The 23,249-nt window shown below is 31.1% G+C and overlaps 2 protein-coding genes and 1 long non-coding RNA gene across 9 annotated transcripts in view; all 3 read left to right on the top strand.

Annotated features, from left to right (window-relative positions):
- Positions 1-16,741, top strand: part of LOC121127208 (proto-oncogene tyrosine-protein kinase ROS) — a 39,452-nt gene extending 22,711 nt beyond the window's left edge. For all 3 annotated transcript variants that reach the window (XM_040722542.2, XM_040722541.2, XM_040722540.2), the window contains one exon: positions 13,499-16,741. In XM_040722542.2, coding sequence (XP_040578476.1) covers positions 13,499-15,753 — 2,255 coding nt within the window. In that variant the 3' untranslated portion in view covers positions 15,754-16,741. The remainder of the gene's footprint in view (positions 1-13,498) is intronic.
- Positions 13,609-23,249, top strand: part of LOC121127211 (proto-oncogene tyrosine-protein kinase ROS) — a 53,088-nt gene continuing 43,447 nt past the window's right edge. For 2 of the 5 annotated variants that reach the window (XM_040722558.2, XM_040722555.2), the window contains exon 1: positions 13,609-17,782. In XM_040722558.2, coding sequence (XP_040578492.1) covers positions 17,051-17,782 — 732 coding nt within the window. In that variant the 5' untranslated portion in view covers positions 13,609-17,050. The remainder of the gene's footprint in view (positions 17,783-23,249) is intronic. The other 3 variants (XM_040722559.2, XM_040722557.2, XM_040722556.2) reach the window with 3 other exon arrangements.
- LOC121127224 (uncharacterized) lies at positions 21,114-23,072 on the top strand. Its single transcript, XR_005867674.2, has 2 exons — positions 21,114-21,847; positions 21,912-23,072. It is a non-coding gene; the product is annotated as an uncharacterized lncRNA (long non-coding RNA).

The following is a 23,249-nucleotide window of genomic DNA, read 5'->3' as shown; positions in this document are numbered from 1 at the left end:
TTAAATTGATTTTATTCGTTCTAAATTGTATTGAAATTTTTTATTTATATAATCGAAATCAACAACACTTGTGACAGAAGTGGGCCAAATAGTTGATATAGTAGTGTATTTATGATTTTTTTGATCAACCAATTGATTTTCGCTTTTTTCATTTTATTTATTTGTTTATTCGCACCGTTAAACATATCAGGTACGAATTACTTTTTTTTCTTCTAATTAATTGAAATGTCTTATTATTATATGTATTTTTCAATTTACCTGTAATTGGTAAGATGGATTCGCATTGATTAAGTATGAGTAAACACTATAGTATAATAAATTATCCATCTCACCTAGGAATTGTCTTTAAAATCCATATACATGAAGTACATTTCCTTCTCTAGGGACAAACGAGGCACGAACTTATGCACATTGAGTTCAAGAGAATAATTTCTCCCGAGCGTGCAGTCCATGAACTATGTTGTTCCATACATGAAATGTCGGATCTATCCCCGAGCGAGTCCCCTTATGAGATCATAAATACTGATTTTTACAAAAAAGAAGACAATATTTAAATGGTTGAGGAATATTTTAGTACTTTCTAGAGTTACTATAATTATCATGTGAATTAAGGAATAAAACTAATATCTCAATTTCAAAAATATATTTATGTAGGCGACATTTATTTTAACCTTCCCTGTAATGATTGGGGAAACATGTTTAATGATTGGTTTAATTTTATGGAGCCATACTGAAAATCTAATAATACATTATCCATCTTGTTCTTATAAAAGTTTAATATTGCGGCGTCGATTCGTTCAAAATTTGAGAAAATTTCAAAAAACGTGTTTCCCTGCAACAATTAGCTTTATTCTGTGTATTTTTCATGCACTTAAGAAAAATATAAAGAACATACATTGCATGAGAATCTTCGAAAATTGAAGAGGAGAAAAGAGTAGAAAAAATTAAGAGCAATTCATAATAAGAAGTGAAGGCACCACCAATGATGTAAATCGTCTGTATTGTTTAGCTGGCCCGTTTTTTTATTAATTGATAGTTGAAATAAATTTATATTATTAAAATCCCTATCCAATACAGTATTATAATATTGCTAAGTAATATTTTATCGAAAGCGTAAATATACATTTGTATTTATATATGATAGCCGACATTTCTTCATTTATATAATAAGATGGAAAATATATAAATAAATAGGTTAACTCATTACTTCGTTTAGTTATCAAAATTAATACAATATGAAATAGCCTAGACGTATCAAGTGAGACGGGGGAACCGACAGTTGACATCACAATACATAGGGAATTTTAGTTGTAGCGAGGTAACACCGTGTTATAAGAGGATTCCCAACTGGAAATGAGAATGGCAATGGCATTGAGATATTCCAATAGGAGTACATATCTTTATTAGGACTGTCAAAAAATATTGCCTGTTTTATGATTTTGGAAGGAGAAAATGAATTACTTTTATAGAGAAGAGAACCATTTATCTTTAAATTAGCATTATTTGAGGAAAAATATTATACTTATATTTAAAATAATATAAATTTATTTTATTAGGTATTTTTAAATAAATTTACACCAATGATATATGAGAATTATTATTTTAGAGGGAAATGTTACAACACAACAATTTACAAATAAAGATGGGCCGTTTGACTAAATAAATTACTGTTTTGAGATTAGAAAAGGAAAATAGTGGATAGATTTGCTTTTTCTTTGCAGTTATTATTATAATTTAATTCCTTAGTAATGAACTTCCTCTCCTAAATAGATTCAGTTATATTTAAAGCCTCAATGAATATTCGTGTGGGCTCATAAAAGACAGAGAGTAACCTTGAAGATTTGTAGTGAAGTTGTAATTGTAAGTTCTTTTTGGACTCAGAGTAGAGTAGTTGGTGATCGCCATTCGAATAATTCTTTATTTCCTTCTCTCCTCTTCCCTTGTTACATATAATTGTAGATGTTCTCCTCCAAAACATTCTTCAAATTGTCAGATTTACCACATTGATTTTCCTTTTTTTTAACATGCCCATTATAAGCACGATTTTCATAACTAAGGACAACTCTCACTTCTTCTTTCTATTTTTTTTTGTTTCTAGTATTGTTCCGGTAATAAGTGAAGAATAGAATCACACCTATTCTAATGAAAATCCCTTTATTTTATGTGTTCAATCAAGGCTAATATAAATACAAGGTTGTACCATAACACATGTACGACTGATGTGTGACTTCCACTGAGCTTTTTAATAGTGACATCGAATGAGTGTTTGCGTGTTTTGTCAAAATTTGTTTATGTTGCACAGCAGTCGGTACAATACATCAAATTGAAAATTCTAGCAATAGTCACGCCATAGACTATGATTGTTTGGGTTTTTTATGAAAGTATGTGTGTCTTGTCCAGTAGTCGGTACATTTCATTAAATTGATCATTCTAGCATACCTGTTCATATGATCGTATAACCTTGTATTTCTATTAATCTTGGTTAATTGAAATATGTAATAACAACTTGGAATCACGAATTCCAATATTATAAACATTAAGTCATTCTGTTACACTTGGAAGAATAGAGAATAATCCCTTTTTCTTCTCAACAAGGACGTTACTTGGGATGAATCTTTATTCCCAGGAGTATTTACGATTCATCCGTAGCATGTGTGCGTCCATAATATCCCGAATGTGTGTTTGCTATATAATTACACAACCTCTTATTTTTATATTGTTTTACCCTGTAGGGTATGAATAAAAGCGACATGATGTCTTTGTATGACAGTCCAATGATTGAGAACAGCTCAAAACTGTGAGAAAAGTGACAGATAGAGGTCCACGAAAAGTCATGATCTATTGCTCTTTGTATTGAGGAATAAAATTACGGAATCTTCAGAACAATTTTCTTATTCCTTATTATACATATTTTAGATAATGTCAACATATCATAATTTATATCTAAACATTATCTGCCTACAATTTATTGAAATCTGATAAAAAAAATTATAAATCAGAACAATCATCACTGGTGCAGTAGAACTAAATCTCGATAATTTAACAGTTTGTAGTATATTTTCAATTATTTAAAAACGAGTGATTTTTTACTTTGGCTCACTTGCTCTCAACTTCAGAATATTAGATATATATGTTAACTTCTAGTACAATAATTTTTTGTGTCTTGTTTGCTTGATTAAAATATTATACATGAAGCATATGGTGTACTGCGAAACAGTTTATGAAACTATTGCATAATAGATCATCCTAGCCACGATTCCCCATAATCAACTTATATTTCATATGTTGTAAAAATAAATTTCTATTTTTAGTATCTAATTTCGAGATAACCTTTTAAAGTATTTTTTCCCAAATGTATTTTTTTTTCATGGCATTTTTTTTCGCTTCAATAATCATGTGGTTTCGCCTAAGTCCAAAGTGAATGTTCCATTTGTGTTTGCAATTTCCAATTCAATAAAAAAATAATTAAGATTATATTTATTTGAAAGAATGAAATTTACACCACAATAATTAAACCTTAATATTCAATACTAAATTTATCGTTACAAAAATGGTTTATTTTATTCTACTAAGGGCCTCTAACAGTTAAAAATACTTATCTTTGCGATTAAAGTCATAAACTTACCACTACTTTTAAAAACTCTATCATGAAGAACATTAAATGTTTACGTATTAAGTCCTGAAAAAATCAATTTGATTAATATTATTAGAATAAATCATATTTTTATTTTTTTAAATATTTATTGGTCCAACGATAGGTTCTGAAGTACTAACTGTTATTTCACAATTTCTTTTAACCACATGTTCTGGCTGTGTTTGAAGTCTTGATTACAAATGGAAGTCCCAGTTCTTTTAGTTTTAGAGGAAATAAACTTTTGCACTAGGAAAAAGCCAACGGTATTGGAACACCTATCCTAAATTGTGATTTCTAGTTAGAGTAGATCAACTTTTTAAATATTAATTGAGGCTTAAGAACTACAGACCCCCTATAAAAGAAACAAAAGCCGTAATATTCCTTATCCCACCGCTCCCATTATATAAATGGTTTTTACACCAATGAAAATAATTTTGAATCTGGAAAGTAATCACTATAATAAATTAATTAAAATATTCATTAAAGCTATATCGTATAAACTCGTTTTATTCTTATGACAACTCCATTTTATTAAATATTTGAGGCTATGATATACAAAGATCAAAATACTGGAAAAAAAAGGTGAACACAATTTTGTACGCTTTTCAGCATTTAGAAAAATATGTGGTAATATTGTTGGAGTGGCATGTCTACTTTTGATGTTTGAATTCTAAGTAGAATATGTTGTACAACTTCTGAATTTCATAATAGCTATTATTAATACAACTATTTAATATTCAAAGGTAAATATTGATAGTAATTCATAGTGACTAGTGATTTGTATGGATCTTAACCAAGAAGCACTCGGATATTTGGATCCATATCCATCCATCGTATCCCTCCCTTCATAATTTTCTATTTGGAGGGTATCCAATCCACACGATTTCAGATCCTCTCTTCGACTTTATGTTCAAGATATTTTGCCCCTCTGCAGAAGCGTAACTAGGGGAGGGTGGAGGGGGCAGTCGGCCACGGCCGGCACAATTTTTGGGACGTCATTTTATGGACCCAATGCACTATTATATAATACATTTATTCTCATTTTTGTAACATTCCCTTATTTTTTTGTATTTCTCTAATCTCTGTAATCGAACTACTCTGTAATTATCTAATTGTCAATAATTGCAATGAGGTACCACCATACCTTGTACATCGTGAAAATTTATCCTTTAAACGTTTATTCATGTAGTTTTATCTAAAAAGCCATTCGATGTTTTTGATCCTATATAGTTTTGGTGAGCTTCACTCACCTACAAGATGGGATTACAACTTGTTATATTTGCATGTTCTAATTGTACGTCCTTAATTTATTTCAATATTTACTAGTTTGAATCACATACACACGTTCTTCCTTCCATACCATTTGGTTATTATATTATTTAGTCTTCTTTTATCCTTTCACCAATAAATTATATATTGTATTCATTCTCCGTCTATCACTAAGTTAGGATCAGGATCAACGGTGTGTCAGTGTGTAGAATTAAACGACAGGATAGGTAAGGTTGGGGTTTCTTATTTATAAGGACCCTCTTAATTCTTAATTATAGTAGAGACATCCTTGCTTATTTAACCTACAGTGGCAGACATTCGAAGAATATTTGCTATGAATAACTGTTCCTAATATTAAATTGTTTACCTATTAGACCTATTTTATTATTGTTAAATCAATAATTAATTTACAGATTTAAATAATTATAGGTATTTTGAATTGTTTATGTAATAAAGATTCGTGTATTTATTATTATTTAATTTATTGTTAGTTATCCCAAATAGATTACAGGAATATATCTTATTGCCCCTTCACCGATGAAGCGAACAAACAAGGAGAGCGGTGCAGCATTCCGGAGAAAGAGAAAAAGGAGAGAAGAACAAGAAAGGCGGAATGAATGAGCCATAGGAGATAGAATATGATCATGATGTTGATAAAGCTGATCCACCACAAATTACTATAGAACTAAACTCTAATATTAATTTGAAAGATATTGGGATGTGGCCTGCAATGTCTAATTACAGTATTTGGGAAATGCTTCTACAACAAGGATCGAAGGCTTTGCAAAATATTGACCGTGAATTCAATGAAGTTGTTCGTCCAGGACAAATATCAAAACTAAACTAGAACCATTTTAAGAAAATGTGTTTTTTTTTTAACTCTGCAAAACGGGGTAAAAATAACTTGAGAAACTGGCTGATATACTCTCTATTGAAAGAATCCGTGTTTTGTTTTTGTTATAAGGTATTTTGAAATAAAAACTCTATGTTTTGTACTGTTGGTTGTTTCAAATTTTGGTGGAAATTGAACCCTAAGATACGAGAACATGAATCTTGTCTTGTACATGAGAATGCGTTCACTCAGTAGAAAGAGCTAGAAATTCGACTTTTCAAAGGTAAGATATGGATAACAAACACCAAATCTTTGTTAAAAATGCAACAAAGAAATGGAAGCAAATTCTTAGTAAATTATTGGACATAATTATGTTTCTTGCTAAGCAAAATCTAGCTTTACGAGGCCATCGAGAATATATTCCAGTTGGGGTGGAAAATGAAAAAAAAAAAGAGGAAATTTTCTGGAGCTTGTTCAACTGATGGCAAAATAAGACCCGTGTTCTGCGTGAACATTTGGTTAAGGTAACAATTTTTAGATATGTAACTTTTTAACTCTCCCAATAATTCAAAATGAATTTGTTAACCTCCTGGGAGATCAAGTGAGAAAAAAAGGTATCGATGAGGTGAAAAAGAGTAAATACTACTGCATTATTTTCGATAGTACTTCAGCCATTTCTCATATAGACAAATTAGTGGGGTGTTAGGTTATGTTAATATAACTGATAATGAAGTAAAAGTAGAAAAATTCTTTCTTCGTTTTATTGAAATGAAAGGCAAAAATGCTGAGCAAATAACATAAATGATTCTTAAACAATTAGAAATGGAGGACATTATCATTCAAGACTGTCGTGGACAAGCATTCGATACCGCAGCACTAATGGAAGATCATCGATCTGCTGTTCAAATATGCATCAGGGAATTGAACCCAAATATTGTTTTTGTGCCATGCAATAATCATTTTCTGAATTTAGGAACTGTACATGGATCTTTAGTGCTTTCAAATTCAGTTACATTTTTTGGCACATTGGACTGTTTATTTTCATTCTTCTCAGGTTCAACTCGTCGGTAGTATATCTTGATTGAGAGAACTGGGATAACTATCAAATGGCATGTGAAACAAGATGGAGTAGTCGATCAGATGCAGTGAAAGCTATTCACACCAAATTCACAGAAATAATCACTGCGCTTGAACATTTGATGAAAGATGTAGAAAACGCAACTACAAGGTATGTTCCAAGTTGAATTCTTCAGGTGAGGCTGTCATTTTCTTCTTGACTTTCCTTGGTCTTTTGAAGACATATACTTTCGTGAAATTAATGACACTCAAAAGTTCCTCCAAACAAAAGGACTGGACCTACAGCAATGTGCCTTTAAATTATTCCCCTTGAATGCTTCTCTACTTCAAAATCGAGACAAAGTAGTGGAAGATGCGGTGGCGTATTCAACAGACATTTGCTATGATATGGGAATCAGTACAGAGCGTCAAATTCTCAAACAAAAATAAAATAATAATAATGGGATGTGAAGAAAGTGTCGATGCCACTCAAACTTATACTGCTGAACTAAGAAAAGAAATGTTGTCAGTGATAGATCGACTAATTGGAGAAATATCCTCTAGATTTGAAAGCCTCTAGAATATTACAAAGAAATACATCTTTCTTACATCGTCCAAATTGTTAGATAAACAGTATAATTGTCATTCTCTTGATGACAATATTCAGCGAGACGACATTCTGATTGAGAGGGCAAGGCTACAAAATTGTTTTGCAACTGCTGATGCTGAAGATATAGAAGGGCCTTTACAACTTCTTCAGTTTATTCAAAAGTATAATCTTACTGATTCAGTGCCGAATATAGTAATACTTCTAACAATCTTTTTAACTCGTACAATTTGTGATGCTAGCTGCGAACGGTCGTTTTCTAAACTAAAACTCATGAAGAATTACCACAGATCAACAATGAGTCACACAAGGTTGACTAATTTGGAATTACTTTCTATAGAGAGTGACCTTGTGGAAAAAATTGATTTGGATGAGATCATTCATGATTTTGCGAATCGCAAGCCATAAACAATCAATTTATAAACTTTTGTTTTAAATTAATTCACCTTCTTTTTTTCAACATAATATTATAGTTTTTTTGTGTCTAAATATCACAAATAAATTTGAGGGAAATAAAGAGTTGATACGTTTTTTTTCTTGCTTGGCATACCTATATACCTGTATTATTCAGTTTTCGACTTTTTCAAGTTTTATTAAAATTTGTAGGGGGTGGCAAAATTAACATCCATCCGGGGCGGTACATTGACTAGTTACGCAACTGCCTCTCTGTGATGAGACTCTTCTATACCTACTTATTAACAATATTATGTTACCAAGAAGTCCAATTTAGTCGAGGAGACCAATCTATTTTAACCAAATGCTGGTTTCAAATCTCTGCTGTCCCATAAATACAGAATACATAGAAAATGCAACGTTAGTAACTTTTGTGCTTCCAAAATTGAATTTATGATGAATTTTTACTACTAGAAACAAGAGACATTTTAAATCACATAACTTTTTCATTTTGAGTGGGAAAATTGATGAGGTTTGAAGACTATAATATGCAAAGTTCTTAGAAATATAATACTCATCGTTTTGTTCCAAAATTATACATGTATATTATGTTATAACTAATCTTAAATTTATTACCTTGGGGTCGTAAATGATGAATAAAATATTTCAACTATATAAAAATAAACACAAAGAAGCATGAAAATTTATCATTAAGCATTATCATTATCAAGGTCCCCAAGGCGGTCCTTCACTTCTACTCTATATTGCATAGACTTAACAAGTTTAACCAATCCTGTATATTCTTATTACAATACGAAATTAATAAAAAGATAGGGTGCTAGACGCATACAAAATTTAACTTGAAGCGGCTATCGCAACTCGTTGCCAAATATCAACATGCCTGTATCTCAATAAAAGCTCTTTTTTTGGGGTACTAGTATTTCGAGGTATTACTGTATCAGTTTTTACACTTTACCGAGCTTGATGTTAATCACAGCACACTGAAGATTTTAATTTACAACAGCCTTAAGATAGGTTCACTGAATTGCTTGTCATGCAAATTTTCTCTGTTTTTTTTTATTAACCTTTATTATTATCCTTCAGTCCATCTTAGCTGCAATATCTCCTTCTTTTGTTTGATGACCTTTTGACAAAACCTCTACTTTTATTCTAATTTTATGTATTTTCATATAATTTTTCCCTCTTCAAACAAAAAAAATGAAAAAACTTATGAAAATTAGAAGTAAAGTAAAGGACTAGGTGAAATTAAACGGTTTTAATGTTCGAATAAGTGTGATTTACTCACAAGTTATACGTGTGTAGATATAAATAAGAAAGGAAAATATCTATTTATCTACATTTATTATTAGCACGCTTTTAAAAATATGATTTTTTTTGCGCCAATCCCTCTGTCGTCCCTATTTGTTTGTTTCTCTGTGTCTAAACCTAAAGATGATTTGCCCTATCTTTGATGCCTTTAGTTCCAAAAAATATGACTTTAGACGAGCACGAGACTTTTTGTAGTTGTAACATGAACAAAGCAGATATCATTAATTTTTCATTCTTGAGTAGAGACTATCTAAGTATATAGTGTAATCACGAGTGCGTGCCAAGAATTGTTTGTAGAGTTATAAGTGAAGGTCCTTGATGTATTGCTTGTTTATTGTTGATTTTTGTTTATTTTCTTCATATAACCTAAAGGTCATATGTTTTACAAACTAAACACTGGCTTGAAAAGTGTTTTGAGGACTCCATTCCATAAAGTGAATAATAAACATCAATAATAATTTTAAAAAAGCCTATTTTGATTATTAAAAAAAACATGTTTTCTTTGTAAACCACGATACTTTTCCGCCTATGTGTTATAACACCCTGCATTTTTTTGATAAAGATATTGAACTTTGACATAAGTAGTGTGGTTACTTGATCTCTGTGCAGACACTGAAGCAAGTGTGTATAAGGTATTTAATCTGAACAATATACATTTTTGAGAATATTAATTAACAGTCAAACATAGTAAGAATATGAACTGAAGGTAGGTAGTAGTAGTTACAATCTTCATCTAGAAGGTGATAGAGTCGTACTAAACCTCTTTAAGCACAATATGTTCCTTTAGATCAGGGTTTCCCAAACTTTCTCATGCTGGCACCTCCTTGGCTTCCAAATAAACTTGTAGCGCCCCCTGCACATATAAACTTTTCTTCAAAAATTAAAACAACAAATTTATGATTAAAATACCAAATATATATATTTTTTTTAAATTAACTTCAGTTTTTCACAATTCCTTATAATGGGATGGGTGTACTTGGTGTAAGGATATTAGTTTATCCACATCAGGTTGAAACTCCCTAAGAAGAAGACGTAGATCCCCACGTTTGGTAATTCTAAGTTTGTCCCTTTTTTTGGAAAGAAGCATTGTAACTACACTGAAGGCCCGTTCTACAAGATATGACGTTGGAAAAGCAATCAAATATATCTTGACCTTGTTCCATAATACTGGATAGAGGTCAGATATTTTTTTTTGTAGCCAAAAATCTTGATAGGATATCTTGAACTTTGAACTTAGCTCAATGTCGTTTTTGATTGAAACTAATTCTTCTTCTACCTCCCTTGTTTCCTCACTACTGACTTCTAGTAATGGATTGATAACCCAGTCTGGTATTTTTAGCCCTAATATATCCTGATTTCTTTCAGGCATGTCTCTTTGCAACTCTTGTATATGAGCACAATACACTTGAAGGTAATCATCAGATATTTTCTTTTCTTTATCCAATTCACAAAGGCTTGGAAATTGGTAAAGTTCATGACGTGCTTAATTTCGTTTGAATAATTTACACTTAGACAGGAAAGTGGAGATAACAGATTTGACTTTTATAAGATTGGCGTCATTCCCTTGCAATTGCAAATTAATTTCATTGAGTTTTAGGAATATATCTGACAAATAGGCAATATCATTCTTGATTTTTTTTAAATCATGACATAGTCCAATATTAGATTCTTGGAAAAATTCAACAACTGTATCAAACAAAGAATAGAATCGTTTGAGGCAGTTTCACTTTGATAGCCATCTAACTTCTGTGTGTAGCAATAAACGATCAAACTCTTCATCATTATCAATGCAAAGCTGTCGAAACAGTCTGGAATTGAGGGAATGTGCCTTGATCTTATTTACTGATGTGATAACAGTATTAATTGATTTGTGAAGTCGACCACTAAGGTGTTTTGCTACCAGATGCTGCCTGTGAATTCCACAGTGCACTGTAAGTACACCAGGTACGGCTTTCTTCAAGAAACTGATGAAGCCACGATAACGACCTATCATGAATGGTGCACCATCTGTTGCACACGCCAGAATATTAGTAAGTGGGATTTTTTTCTCTTTGAAAAAATTATCAACGATATCAAATACCAACTCTCCTTTAGTGTTTCTTATAAATTGTCTAGCAAATAACAGTTCTTGTACCAATTTTTCATCTTTGACAAAACGATGTACAATGTACAACAGTGTGCAGAACCTCTCTTACTGGAGGCAGAATAAGCTCCTCCCCAATTGTGTGAGGCTAACCAGATCTAGCAGTCATCAAAGATATGTTGTATGAAGCACGCAAACCGTCAGTGGATTGTTCTGAAGTGCTTGAAAACATATTTTTAATAGTTTTTTTGTGCCTTGAATTTTTCTCGAAGCGACTGGAAATATGCTATATTTTTTTCTGTTTTATCAGAGTGCATTGTTCTCAAATGTTCCGAAAATTTGGAGGGTTTCATGGCTTCGTTTGAAAACACTTTCTCACACAGCAGACACATAGGTTGATGTTGGTTCAGTGGTGCTGATACAAATCCATATTTCAAATATTCTACGCTATACTGCCTACAATTCTTTTTTTCTTGTTGATGGGTTGCCATTCTTTATTCTTGAAAAATATATAAGATACGACTAAAACTATTGTTATTTAGGGTTGGAAATGGGTGAAAAAATTTAGAAAGTTTTTACCAAAACATCGCTTTGGGAATTTTCAAATGAGTAAATTATGTGGGTTTGAAATGTTGCTGCAGTAAGAAGATGGATAAATCTCAAGGTCTTATGGTCCAAATAATTGAGAAATAAATATATAGAGACAAGTTATTTTTGATGGCAGTTTAGTATTGAGCAAAACAATATCCAAAAAGGAAGAAAAAAAATAACTCCCTACTGGGTTGGTTAACTGGTTAATACTGTAACTGTATTTTCTTGTCTAACTATTCTCAACTACAACCATGTGTTTAACAGCAGAAATATAGATCAAGATTTGTCTATGGTCCAAATAGTAAAGAAATAAAAGCTAATTGATGCAAAAAAAAATTCTTAATAGAGTTTTATAATTACTTGACGTCTTTGAAGTCCTTGCTTGAAGTTTTAGAATGGGGAATTTGGGTTGTAGTTTTTGGATCTTACTTTTCCTTAGTTTCACGATTTTAACAAAATTATAAGTATTTATTCTAAGTAGTCTGTTTGCATTTGAGAGTAAGAGTAAACTGAGTATAGCGCAAAATATATAGGCGCCAATAATGAAGTATATTTGTACAATCTCGATATAACGTATTTTCATCGTATTAACGGGATAATATTCAAGATAATCATTCCTGCTATTTTGTAGTCATATTTCTTTATTTTTGTAGATCAATTTGTTTGTTTTATGTAATAATATGTAATCACCGGTTTTTTTTGCTCTACCGCTCCCCAATCACCCCTTTTCCCATTACCGCCCCCAAGAGGGCGGTATCGCCCACTTTGGGAAAAGATGCTTTAGATTAACCAATTCACATTGCAGCAGAGTATCTGAAGTCAATCGGAGGGTTTTTAGTGCTTTTTGAGATTAGTATCTTCCATTCTTGGTCAAGAATGGATTTTCATAATATAAATTAAAAATAGACAGAGTATTAGTATTAAAAGTAATTAAAGGTAGCAAAAAGAGGCACATCAGTGGCGTTTGAAGGAAGAGGGGATGTAGGCTGTAGCTCCCTTTCCCAATTTTTTTTTTTTTTTTTTGTTATCATGAAATAAATTTTATCGTTTCGTTATAAAAATTTGAAATCCACAAAAAAAAAAAAAAAAAAAAAAAAAAAAATCTTGCCGACGTCCCTGCACTTTCAACCACAAAGGTTTATGACTAATTATTTCTTTTCTAGACAGCCTCACGATTTTCCAATATCGTTAAGCAATAATATATAATTATCCCAATAAAATTTTGAAAAATTATATATTAAGGAGCTCTAAAAATTAAAACGCCTGAAGCTATTAAACATTAATTAAATTTAGCTCATTTCTACATATAGTCTATTTCGTTTAAACCAACCTGGCAACTTTGGGCAGTGGCAAAACGAAATATATCACCTTCATTCACAGTCAATATGGAATTTAAATATTTATGTCTTTTTCATAAAGAGAAAAATGTTATATCTTAATAATAATGAAACAAAATTAACACCATAAAGTTCATCATATAAATATTTGAGAAAAAATGGTTTCATTGCATTATTCAATTTAGTTGATTGAAACAATAATATGGTTAAACATTATGCTATTAAATTTCCAAAAATAATATTTGACTTACTTCAAAAACTTTTTTCTTCTAAAATTCATTAAAATTATTTTTATATTGTAAGACATTAATCAGATTCACACTATTGAATTTTGTACATCATTTAATAGTTCCTTTATTTTTTTTAGGGGACACTGCTTTTTATATAGCATACTTCCACTCTCAAATTCAGGAAGAAACGAAAAAAGTGCTTCTCTTCTCTGAGGGCCCCATCTTGTATCGTAAATTTATAAGGAATGATGAGGACATATTTTCTCCTCACACACCAATACTTAAGTTGAATTCTAATATTATTTCTATCTCTGGTATTGTAAGACTAAATCAATCTATTATACTTGATCAAATGGGAACGCTATATATAGTTTCAAATGTTTATAGTAGCAATACAATTGAGATAAAAACAGTAAATAATACAAAGAAAATACGTGGATCGGAAATAGATATCGATTGGTTAAACAATTTGGTTTATTTCTTGGATTTGAAAAGGAAAAATATTTTTAAATGCGATATTCCAAAATTTGAAAATCCATATTTAAAAGGATGTGTCATTTTAAAAATTGAATTAGAAGGCTCTTTGAAACATCTTAAGGTTGACCCATATAATGGATTCATTTACTGGATTCAAGATGACAATATATTAATTGGTACAAATATGATTGGTGAAAAAAAAATATTATTTTCAAAATCAGTATTTCTTTCTTCGTTCTCGATTCTAATGAAAAACAATTATATTCTAATCCCGGACATAATTCATAGTAGGTTATATACTGTCAATTTATGGGAAAATAAAGAGGACTTTAAAGAAGCGAAAGTTTTTGAATCACACTGTAATGGCCTTCGATATATTACTTCCAAAAATAGGTCATCTTTCTTTTGGTCAAATCATGAAGGACTAAATTTTCAAAAATTTACGGAGAAATATGGTTATTTGAATATAATAATCGAGCAAGGACTGAATATATCGGATATATTATATTTTGATAATACAAATCAACCATTTCCATATCCTCTAAATCCTGTTACCGGAATTCAAGTATTTTTTTATTCTCGACTTCTTAGTATCATAACGTGGAAGCCTCCATTTGAATCTAGGTTATTAGGGTTCGGTGCTTGGAGATCATGGAAATACAATATTATGGTAGAAAATTTAAAAAATAGGCGTATTCAGCAATTACATTCTATTCAATGCTGTCGATATTCATTACCAAATCTAAATTATAGTACTGTTTATAAATTTAGAATTAGAGTAGAGGTGGAAAGTAGTTCATCCTCTTGGTCAGTTCCTTTTATAACAAAAACATTTGATCAAGAAAATAGAAATGCAATGTTAGTTTGGTCTTCTAATGATTCAATTTATCTTTCAAAATCAATTTTTCCTCATTCAGATGTTAAAAAAATAAAAATCAACTTCAAAATTTCGGAGATGTCAGGTCCTTATTGTCTAACAGATTTAGGAAAAGTGTGTAGTATATTTCCTCCTATGATAATCTATAATATAAGTTCTATTAGGGTATTATCTATTGCTTATGAATCAATTGGATCACAACTTTATATTTCAAATGGGTCTATAATATCAAGGTACAATATTAAAACATTCAGAGAAGAAATATTATTAAGTGTCAAGGCAAGAAGTACTTTCTTATCCAGTTCAATGGCTATTATGTGTTGGATTTCCTATTCTCAAAAAGATTTAGAATGTTCAAATCTGAATGGAGAAGGTATTCAAAAAGTGTTTGCTATTCCAACGTGGAAGAATTATGTTATTTTAACAATGTGCCTTTCTGAAAAAAAGGACGATATATTCTTTTTTATAGTGGCACAAAGTTCTCTAGAGTATAGATTGTATCATGGATGGAATATTTTAAATATTATTCAATTTCGTATAATTGATTCATATGATTTTTTCCGATATAACTTTGTTAATTCAAATTTGATTAATTTATCAGGAAAATTACTTTGGAAATCTAATTTGACTAGTTTTTTTTTCTATGATATTAATGGGAATTCAATAACAGAAGTGCCCATTAGCAAAAATATAACGTCATTTCAATTAATAACCCATCATCAGCAATCAGTCATTGAACTTCATCCAATAAATGTAACACAGCTAAGAATTGAAGGAGAAAGAAAATCGTTTTTTCTAAAATGGAACTCGTCACAAGAATTTCAATTCAGAATTTCAATAAACTCGAAGCCTTTTAGAACAATTTTAAAAAATTACATACGGATATTGAATTCAAATAATAAGGATAGTTTTAATCTGTCGATTTATTATCGAAATATTAGAACATTTTCGCCCATTCTCAATACAGTTCTAACTCCTCCTGAATCAAAACCAGAACCTCCAAAGAATGTTAGAGCATTCAAAATAAAAAAAAAATAACTATTCGATGGAATCCACCAGAGCATGCCAATGGAATCATCATTCAATATAAAATAGTTATTGACAATAATGATATTCATAGAGTCGGTCGAAATATCTCAGAAATACAGTTTTTTAATAATTTTAATACATCATTAATTGAAGTTCGTTCTGTTAATAGTTTCGGTACAAGTATTCCTTCTCGCATTACTATATTACCATATGAAGTCCCTAGGGTAATTTATATGGATATCAACAAAAATGTTAATCTGTTAGATTTTGATGATGGTTCAAATAAAGTTTTGATTGAAAATGTAGACTTCTATGAATATTTTGGAATTAATGAAGATATTGGGGTAAAAAATTCAAAAGTATTTTATCGTTTAAACGATAAAAGGGTAAAATTAATATTTAATAGTAAAAATACGATCAAATTATTTACTATAGATTGGTTTAGTAGAACAATCATTTGGTCAACAAATGGATATACATTCAAATCTGCTTCGATAGATGATGCAAACCATATAAAACCTTTTCTCTTGTTCAAGTCTGAGTTTAAGGTCTTCAAAATTGTTTGTAATCCCTCTGGTGTATATTTATTAACAATAACAGGTCTGATGTTCAAATACTTTTCAACCCGTTTACATCCGTTAATACCTGATTGTAGGGAACCAAATCTGCTACCATCGAATTTTTTCATAGAAAGTAACGAGTTAAACATATCTCTCATTTATAATTTTAAAATTATGGTTCGTTCTTGCATAAAATATTCTGGTTATAGAGATCTATTGTCTTCAGAATATTATGAATTTTGGATTTCGGAAAATTCAAAGGATGCAGTTTTTAGCTCATATAAAAATATAAGAATTATTGTTTCTTCCTCTCCTACTTTCTTAATACAAGTATACAATCCTTTTTATAGAATGATGTTTATAAAAACACGGTATAGAAAATGTTGGTGCATCAAACTGAAAAAGTGCATCGATATTTTACGGATAACTGACACAAATATAGAATTAAGATTAAAAAAATTGAACTTGATAGCTGTAGAAATATTGCTATTGTACCAGCAACACTGTATGAAATTCAAATTGTCAAAGAAATATCCCTTTTTGTTGTATATAATCATTCAGAGAATGTGACATTCACAAATTTAATTCCGTTTACCGAATATAACTTTACCATTAAAATATATAACCGATATGACACGGAGGGCCAAACATGCAAGTTAAATTTCAGAACTGAAGAAGGTATTCCAAATAATCCACAACACGTTAAAGGTCTAAGTAAAACACCTTCCTTCATTTTTGTTACGTGGATGGCTCCCCTTACATTTAATGGAAGTGTTGCTTACATGGTGCATGCAAAATATTCTGGAATAACTTCTGTTTACAATACAACAGATTTAGAATATGAACTTAAAGGACTTAATCCCAACTCTCTTTATGTAATATGGATTTCTGCATATCTTCGAACTAATATCAGTAAAGGATATAGCTCATCTAAAAGAATAAGTATTAAAACATTTAAATCACCACCATTAGTTCAGGTTTTACAAAAAGGACCAAGATCATTAAAATTACACTGGAAGTCTCCAAATTCTGAAACTCCAGTTGTATTTCATCAATTTTTATTATATACCAAGTATTTTATCTCAAAAACTAATGTTTCTTTTAACAGTGTAATTAAATTTTTCAGCCAAAATAAAAGTGATATTCGATGGTTTCCTTCAAACTCTGCTCAAAGAACATTCCCTTCTCAAAATTATACGACTCAAATTTCAACTGGTTTATATCCCAGTACTATGTATATTATTAAAGTAAGATTATTTTATGGAGAATATCATATCAATATCTCAAGTCAGGATGAGCAAATATCTAGTTTAAATGAGTTTGTATGGCCACTAGATGATTATATGTTGGCAGTAAACACACTACCGGACACCCCATTAGAGCCTGGAATACCTTATATATTTGAAAATGGAACCTATGTGATATTAATATGGAGTGGAGGAGATATGAATATTGATTTATACGAATTATATGGAAAGGTGATTTGATTGAGTACCCATATAACATCTTTTTTATTTTTTTACATTCATATTGTATTCGGGTGTTCAGCATACATTCATTAAAAGATTATTATATTCTCTCGTACCAGGAGATATATCTGTTTTTTTCCAATATATTTAGAACCGAGATTTGACAAGCACACCCAATATCTATAATTCGGTTTTTTAGAATGTCTATCAATTTTACTTCATCATTGATAAATAATTAGGTTCCCCTTTAAGCTTGTAGATATAGAACATTTAGGAAACACTAAAATAAATATGATATAACCTCTTTTATTGTGCTTCACTGAGTGCATAATGATATTATTATATTCATAAAGTAAATGTAGTAAATTTAAGCTTGTTTTATTTTTTGTTTATGATATAAATAGGAAATTAGTATCAAAAGTGCCCATCTAAAAAAGTATAAGGTGATTTCAATTGATAATCCTTGATAACTAGTTAATGATTCATTAACAAATTGAAACTTCGATAAGATGAGAATGAACTGTTTAGGTTATATCTTATCCCATTAAAAAAAAATAGTTAAACAATTACAAAATAATCATTTAGATGACATAGAACTGATAGCTATAAGCTTATTGTATTGTGATTTTACTGAAGTTGCTATTTTGGAGCTCAGCCTTGTATGAAAGTAGGTAGTAGATTCAAAGTTATATGTTGGCCTCCATCATGATCATGAAGACACTTTGGTTCCTGAAGCACGTAAAACGATATTGAGAGGCTTTATACGTCAAATTAACCTAGGCTCTCAAGTCAGACCAATGGAAAATAATGAAGAAAAATTGTAGCTACAACAATTTTTTCAGTGCTGGAATCTCTGAGAGTAATCCCTTTTTGCTAAGATAGAATAAATTTGTTTAGGAAAGGACGATACTAATGATGAGATCGAATTGTTCATGGTACCTTCTTTCTATCGAAAAATGGCAATGTAAGGTTAACGAATATGAAAAATAAATTTTGAAGCATATGAGTAACTAACAGGCTTTCAAAAATTATTTTTTGTAGTAATTTATCTCCTCCAAACAAGGTTAATTTGAAATCACAGGAGAACCCACCTTCACATGTTTTTAATACTAACGATGCCGCATTCCAAATAATCCTGTTGTATCGTTCCCCTTGTCAATTTCCTATAAGGTTATACGGAGTTGTTCTACTTGTAGCGATCCCCTTGACAGTCACAAATTCTTTAAGTTCACTGGACATGAAAGTTGTACCTCTGTCCAAGTGAATCTTAGACACAACTCCAAATATTGAAAATAGATCACTTAAGCAATCAATGACAGTCTTTGCAGTGACATCGGAGCAAGGATAGTAGAATGAAAACCTTGAATATTCGTTCATTATAGTTAAAATGTACTTATTTTTATTAAAAATAGGGATTGGTCCGTTTAAGTCCATTGCTAGCTTTTCAAGAGGTTGAATACCCTTAATCAACGTTCCACTATTCTCTTTATAATACATTGGCTAATGTTCATGACATTCTCGCCATTTTTTTTATCTCTTATCTAATCTCTTCAATAGAATACGGAAGGTTTTGTACTCAAATGAAGTTAGCAAGACGTGTAACTCCTAGATGATAAGTTACAGTACTACAGGTCCAGGAAAGGTTATCTGATGCTGGATTTTTAACCCCTATCCTATGTACTATATCCTAATGAAAATAAGCAAATTCCAAACTTCATCACCACAGCTTTCTTATTTTTAATTTTGTTAGTCTGATGCTGATGAAACATGAATGATATGCTCTTTTGACCACCTACAAGATTGAAGGGGTACCCGAAAAGGAAGTGTATTACTTTTTATGAGCTTCCTTTATAACATACGCTTCTTATTAGACTTTGCAGAGAGTACGCAAAGAGAAGGGCTTCCATACTGAGCAATTGTAGCTCCTATTGCATAATCTGAGGTATCTGTTTCTATGGATAAATTCTTAGAACGATCAATTGCAGTAACAACGGCTGGAAAAATTCCTTTTTGATACTTTCAAAACAACTCACAACTTCTTCAGATACAGAAAAAAAATCCAAATGGATGATAGGATGAGCCTTCTTGAAACCCCAGGAATCAAATTAGAGTAATACTGGGGCATTGATAATAAATTGCGGTACGTGAGCGCCTAATACATATGGAATCAAGGTCATCTGGATTCAACCCTTGCACTAAGGTACATAGACTCGCTGCATTTGTATACAATAACATGTCTAGGGCAGGTTTAACTGTTGGTATTAGTATCTTCAGAAGATCAGAGAGTCTTTCAGGATCAGGCTTAATTTTGCCATCTTCAATTAAACATCCGAAGGGACGAATAGACTTCGACTTTTTGTTCGTTGAATGTAAGGCGATATTTATTGACAGGTTTCAAGAAGAATTTTAGATTTTGATGGGGTTACATTTGATCATTTAGATTTTGATGGGGTTACATTTGATCATTTAGATTTTGATGGGGTTACATTTGATCATTTAGATTTTGACATTTGATCATTTAGATTTTGATGGGGTTACATTTGATCATTTAGATTTTGATGGGGTTACATTTGATCATTTAGATTTTGATGGGGTTACATTTGATCATTTCCTTAAACGGTTACATTATCAATGTGGGCGAACGTCTTCATAAGTGTTTCTTCAGAAATCTTGGGATTGATGATTCTCTAGATACAAAGTAATGCCATTAGTTACTCCAAAAAAGTATCCTTCGAAAAGTGAACCTATTTGTCCCTAGCCTTGAAAGCAGTGAATTGTTTCTCGTCATTGCAGATATGGGTTTGATGATGTGCACTTCTAAGGTCAATTGTGGTGAAGACACTGTTCTGGGCCACAGTATTAATAATATCTAATATATTTATAGGGGGTAATCGTCTAGAAATTTAAAAGAGTTGATAGTCTCAAGGTAACTTGAAATACAAGGTATGTCATTATCATATTTGGATTTATGTGTGTCTTCCAACACGGTGTTTTCCTTTTTTTATCTTTGTCGGTGGTGTGTGACCTCCTAGCCGATATACTATTAAATTCATCGATTAAGTTAAACGTATTATCATAAAGTAATCTTAATAATTAAGATTAAAATACTTTCAGTTTTTAAATATACTTAATAGTTTTATAGATGCAATCTCTAAAAATGGTGAATTTGTTAGTCAAAGATTAATGTTCCGAAATGAAGAGCCAAATTTATTCTGCAATGCTATGAAATTTAAAAAAAAGTAAAATACAACATTAAACTACTGAAAAAAGTCCAAAAATTTATTAATATGGTTGATCTTTGTTTAAATATTTACATGAACGTATTATATAGAAGTTCAGTGAATGAGACATCTTCTTAAGCAGTTAATCCCTTTCTTCTTTTCAATATTCTCGCAACGCCAGATACTATAATACTTATACCACAGAGCATATACATAAAGAGGTCTTGCTACTGTCAAGCTCTATTGGCAAATGTGCCACAGTGCGCCCCAAAACCTTCAGTGTAAATCAACAAGACAATAAGTAAATAAATCTTCAAAAAAATTATATATTTCAACGAACATTAATTAGGTCAGTTGGTTATAATAAAATTTAAGCCCCTTAAAAGATACTTTAATATTGCTTCCTAATTTTATTGGGTTGATAAAACATTTTTCTACTTCAACAAAAAATACTTTTTCAGTGTCTTTAATCCAAAATGAAAACGGCAGGGGGGACTTATTATGCTGCGATAAATTGTTCCAACAATTAGAAAGCCAACTGTTTGCATTTCTTTAGATTTCTTCTTTACCATAATATCTGCAAAGATGGATTCAGAATTCTCGTCGAGCCCATTTAGGAGGAAGGTCGAGTGAGTCATGCAACGTTAGTCTTACACTTTTTAATAAGTATTTGAGGACTGCATATTCATAAATTCTGCTATAAATAAAAATAAAAACGGATACCAAATGCAATTCCTGCTATATTCGATGTGCAAAATCCTTCCCAAAAGTAACTCCTAAACGTTGTCTTTTCTATGACGTATTCAAGATAAGAGCCGAATTCGTTTGACTTTACTTGAAAGATAATCGGCAGGTATGATTATGATTTATACTTGAAAGAAGATATAGGGCTTTAAAACACTTTTTTTTTTTTGCAGATAACATTTGCATGGATGTTTCTACAGTCTCTGCACCTGGTAAATCCGAAAAACTTTCTCTTGTGGTAAAACTCAGGCAATATATCTATCTCAAAAATGAGTCGATAAAAAGATTGCAGCAAGAAGAAAGGCTAAACTCACAACTTTGACAAATGTGAAACCCCTAATCTCTTCAATGCAGCTTACCTTTCTAAACTGCAACATTTCCTTTGTTCCCTCGTAAACGAGTGTGTGTTTTGTAGGGCAGGGCTTATATATATATATATATATCTCTCTGTATGGCAGCACTGGGTTGTGATTGGAGGAACATTAAAATGTATTCTCTCCACTCTTTCTGCATTAGCGAGTATATTTATCAATGTGCAATTTACTCCCCTGTGATAAAAATAGAAAATAATTTACCAAAAGAAAATCTTGCAGTCCACATGTTATTAATTAATCAAAATTATGTCCAAACGAGAAAGAAGGGAAGTAGAGCAGGTGCTCTCACATCCTTATATCTAATCAGCTCTATGATGCAGTGGAAAACATCAAATGCTCCTATTCAAATAAATTCAATACTTTTGCTGTCAGGGCCTACTGCAAAAGTTAATCGTACTACAGATTTATTTCGTCAAAGTTCAAACAACCTGTTGTTTTATCAATACAGGTCTGAATGCTGAAGTTCAACGTGAATTAGGGGTTCGGTCCTAATTTGCTATGAGATGTAACACTTAAACCAAAAGGATAGAGTGTCCTTCTTAATTGTAGATGAGATATCATGGCACAAATTTGTAGATTTTGACCCCATCTTTGTTGTAATCCAGAGAATCAAGCATTCAAATATTTTGCTATACATTGTTACTCAATCTCAAGAAGTTACATGATGCTCCTTGAGAGACATGCAGTTACTTAGGCACAAAGCTAGCTGTGTTTAGAACTGAGATTGAAACCAGTAATATGTTCTTGGGGCTGAAAAGATACGATACAGACTCATAAACACTTTTCTGCTCAGGACCTTAGATGACAAAATATGTTAAGAACATTTAACTTGAGAGCAACATTTGCTCGTTTCGTCACTTCTCACGCAATGGGATTCTGAAGCTCGTAAAAATAACTATTCTTAAGTATAAATGGCCTTCAACATTTTGCCAATAACGAGCTAAAGAACAATATCAAAAAGAGCCAAAAGAAACTAAAAATTATAAAGCACTCGTAACTGTTATCCCACATTAACATCATGTCATAGAAATTAACAATAAATATCCTTTAAGGTAATACTTTATATAATAATTGTGATTGTTCATAAGATTAGTTATACACACTGGGCACACCATCAACATTAGTCCCAATATCATC

The sequence above is a fragment of the Lepeophtheirus salmonis genome, chromosome 12 (assembly GCF_016086655.4).
Source record: "Lepeophtheirus salmonis chromosome 12, UVic_Lsal_1.4, whole genome shotgun sequence".
NCBI lineage: Eukaryota > Metazoa > Arthropoda > Copepoda > Siphonostomatoida > Caligidae > Lepeophtheirus > Lepeophtheirus salmonis.
This window is presented reverse-complemented; position numbering and strand designations above follow the sequence as displayed.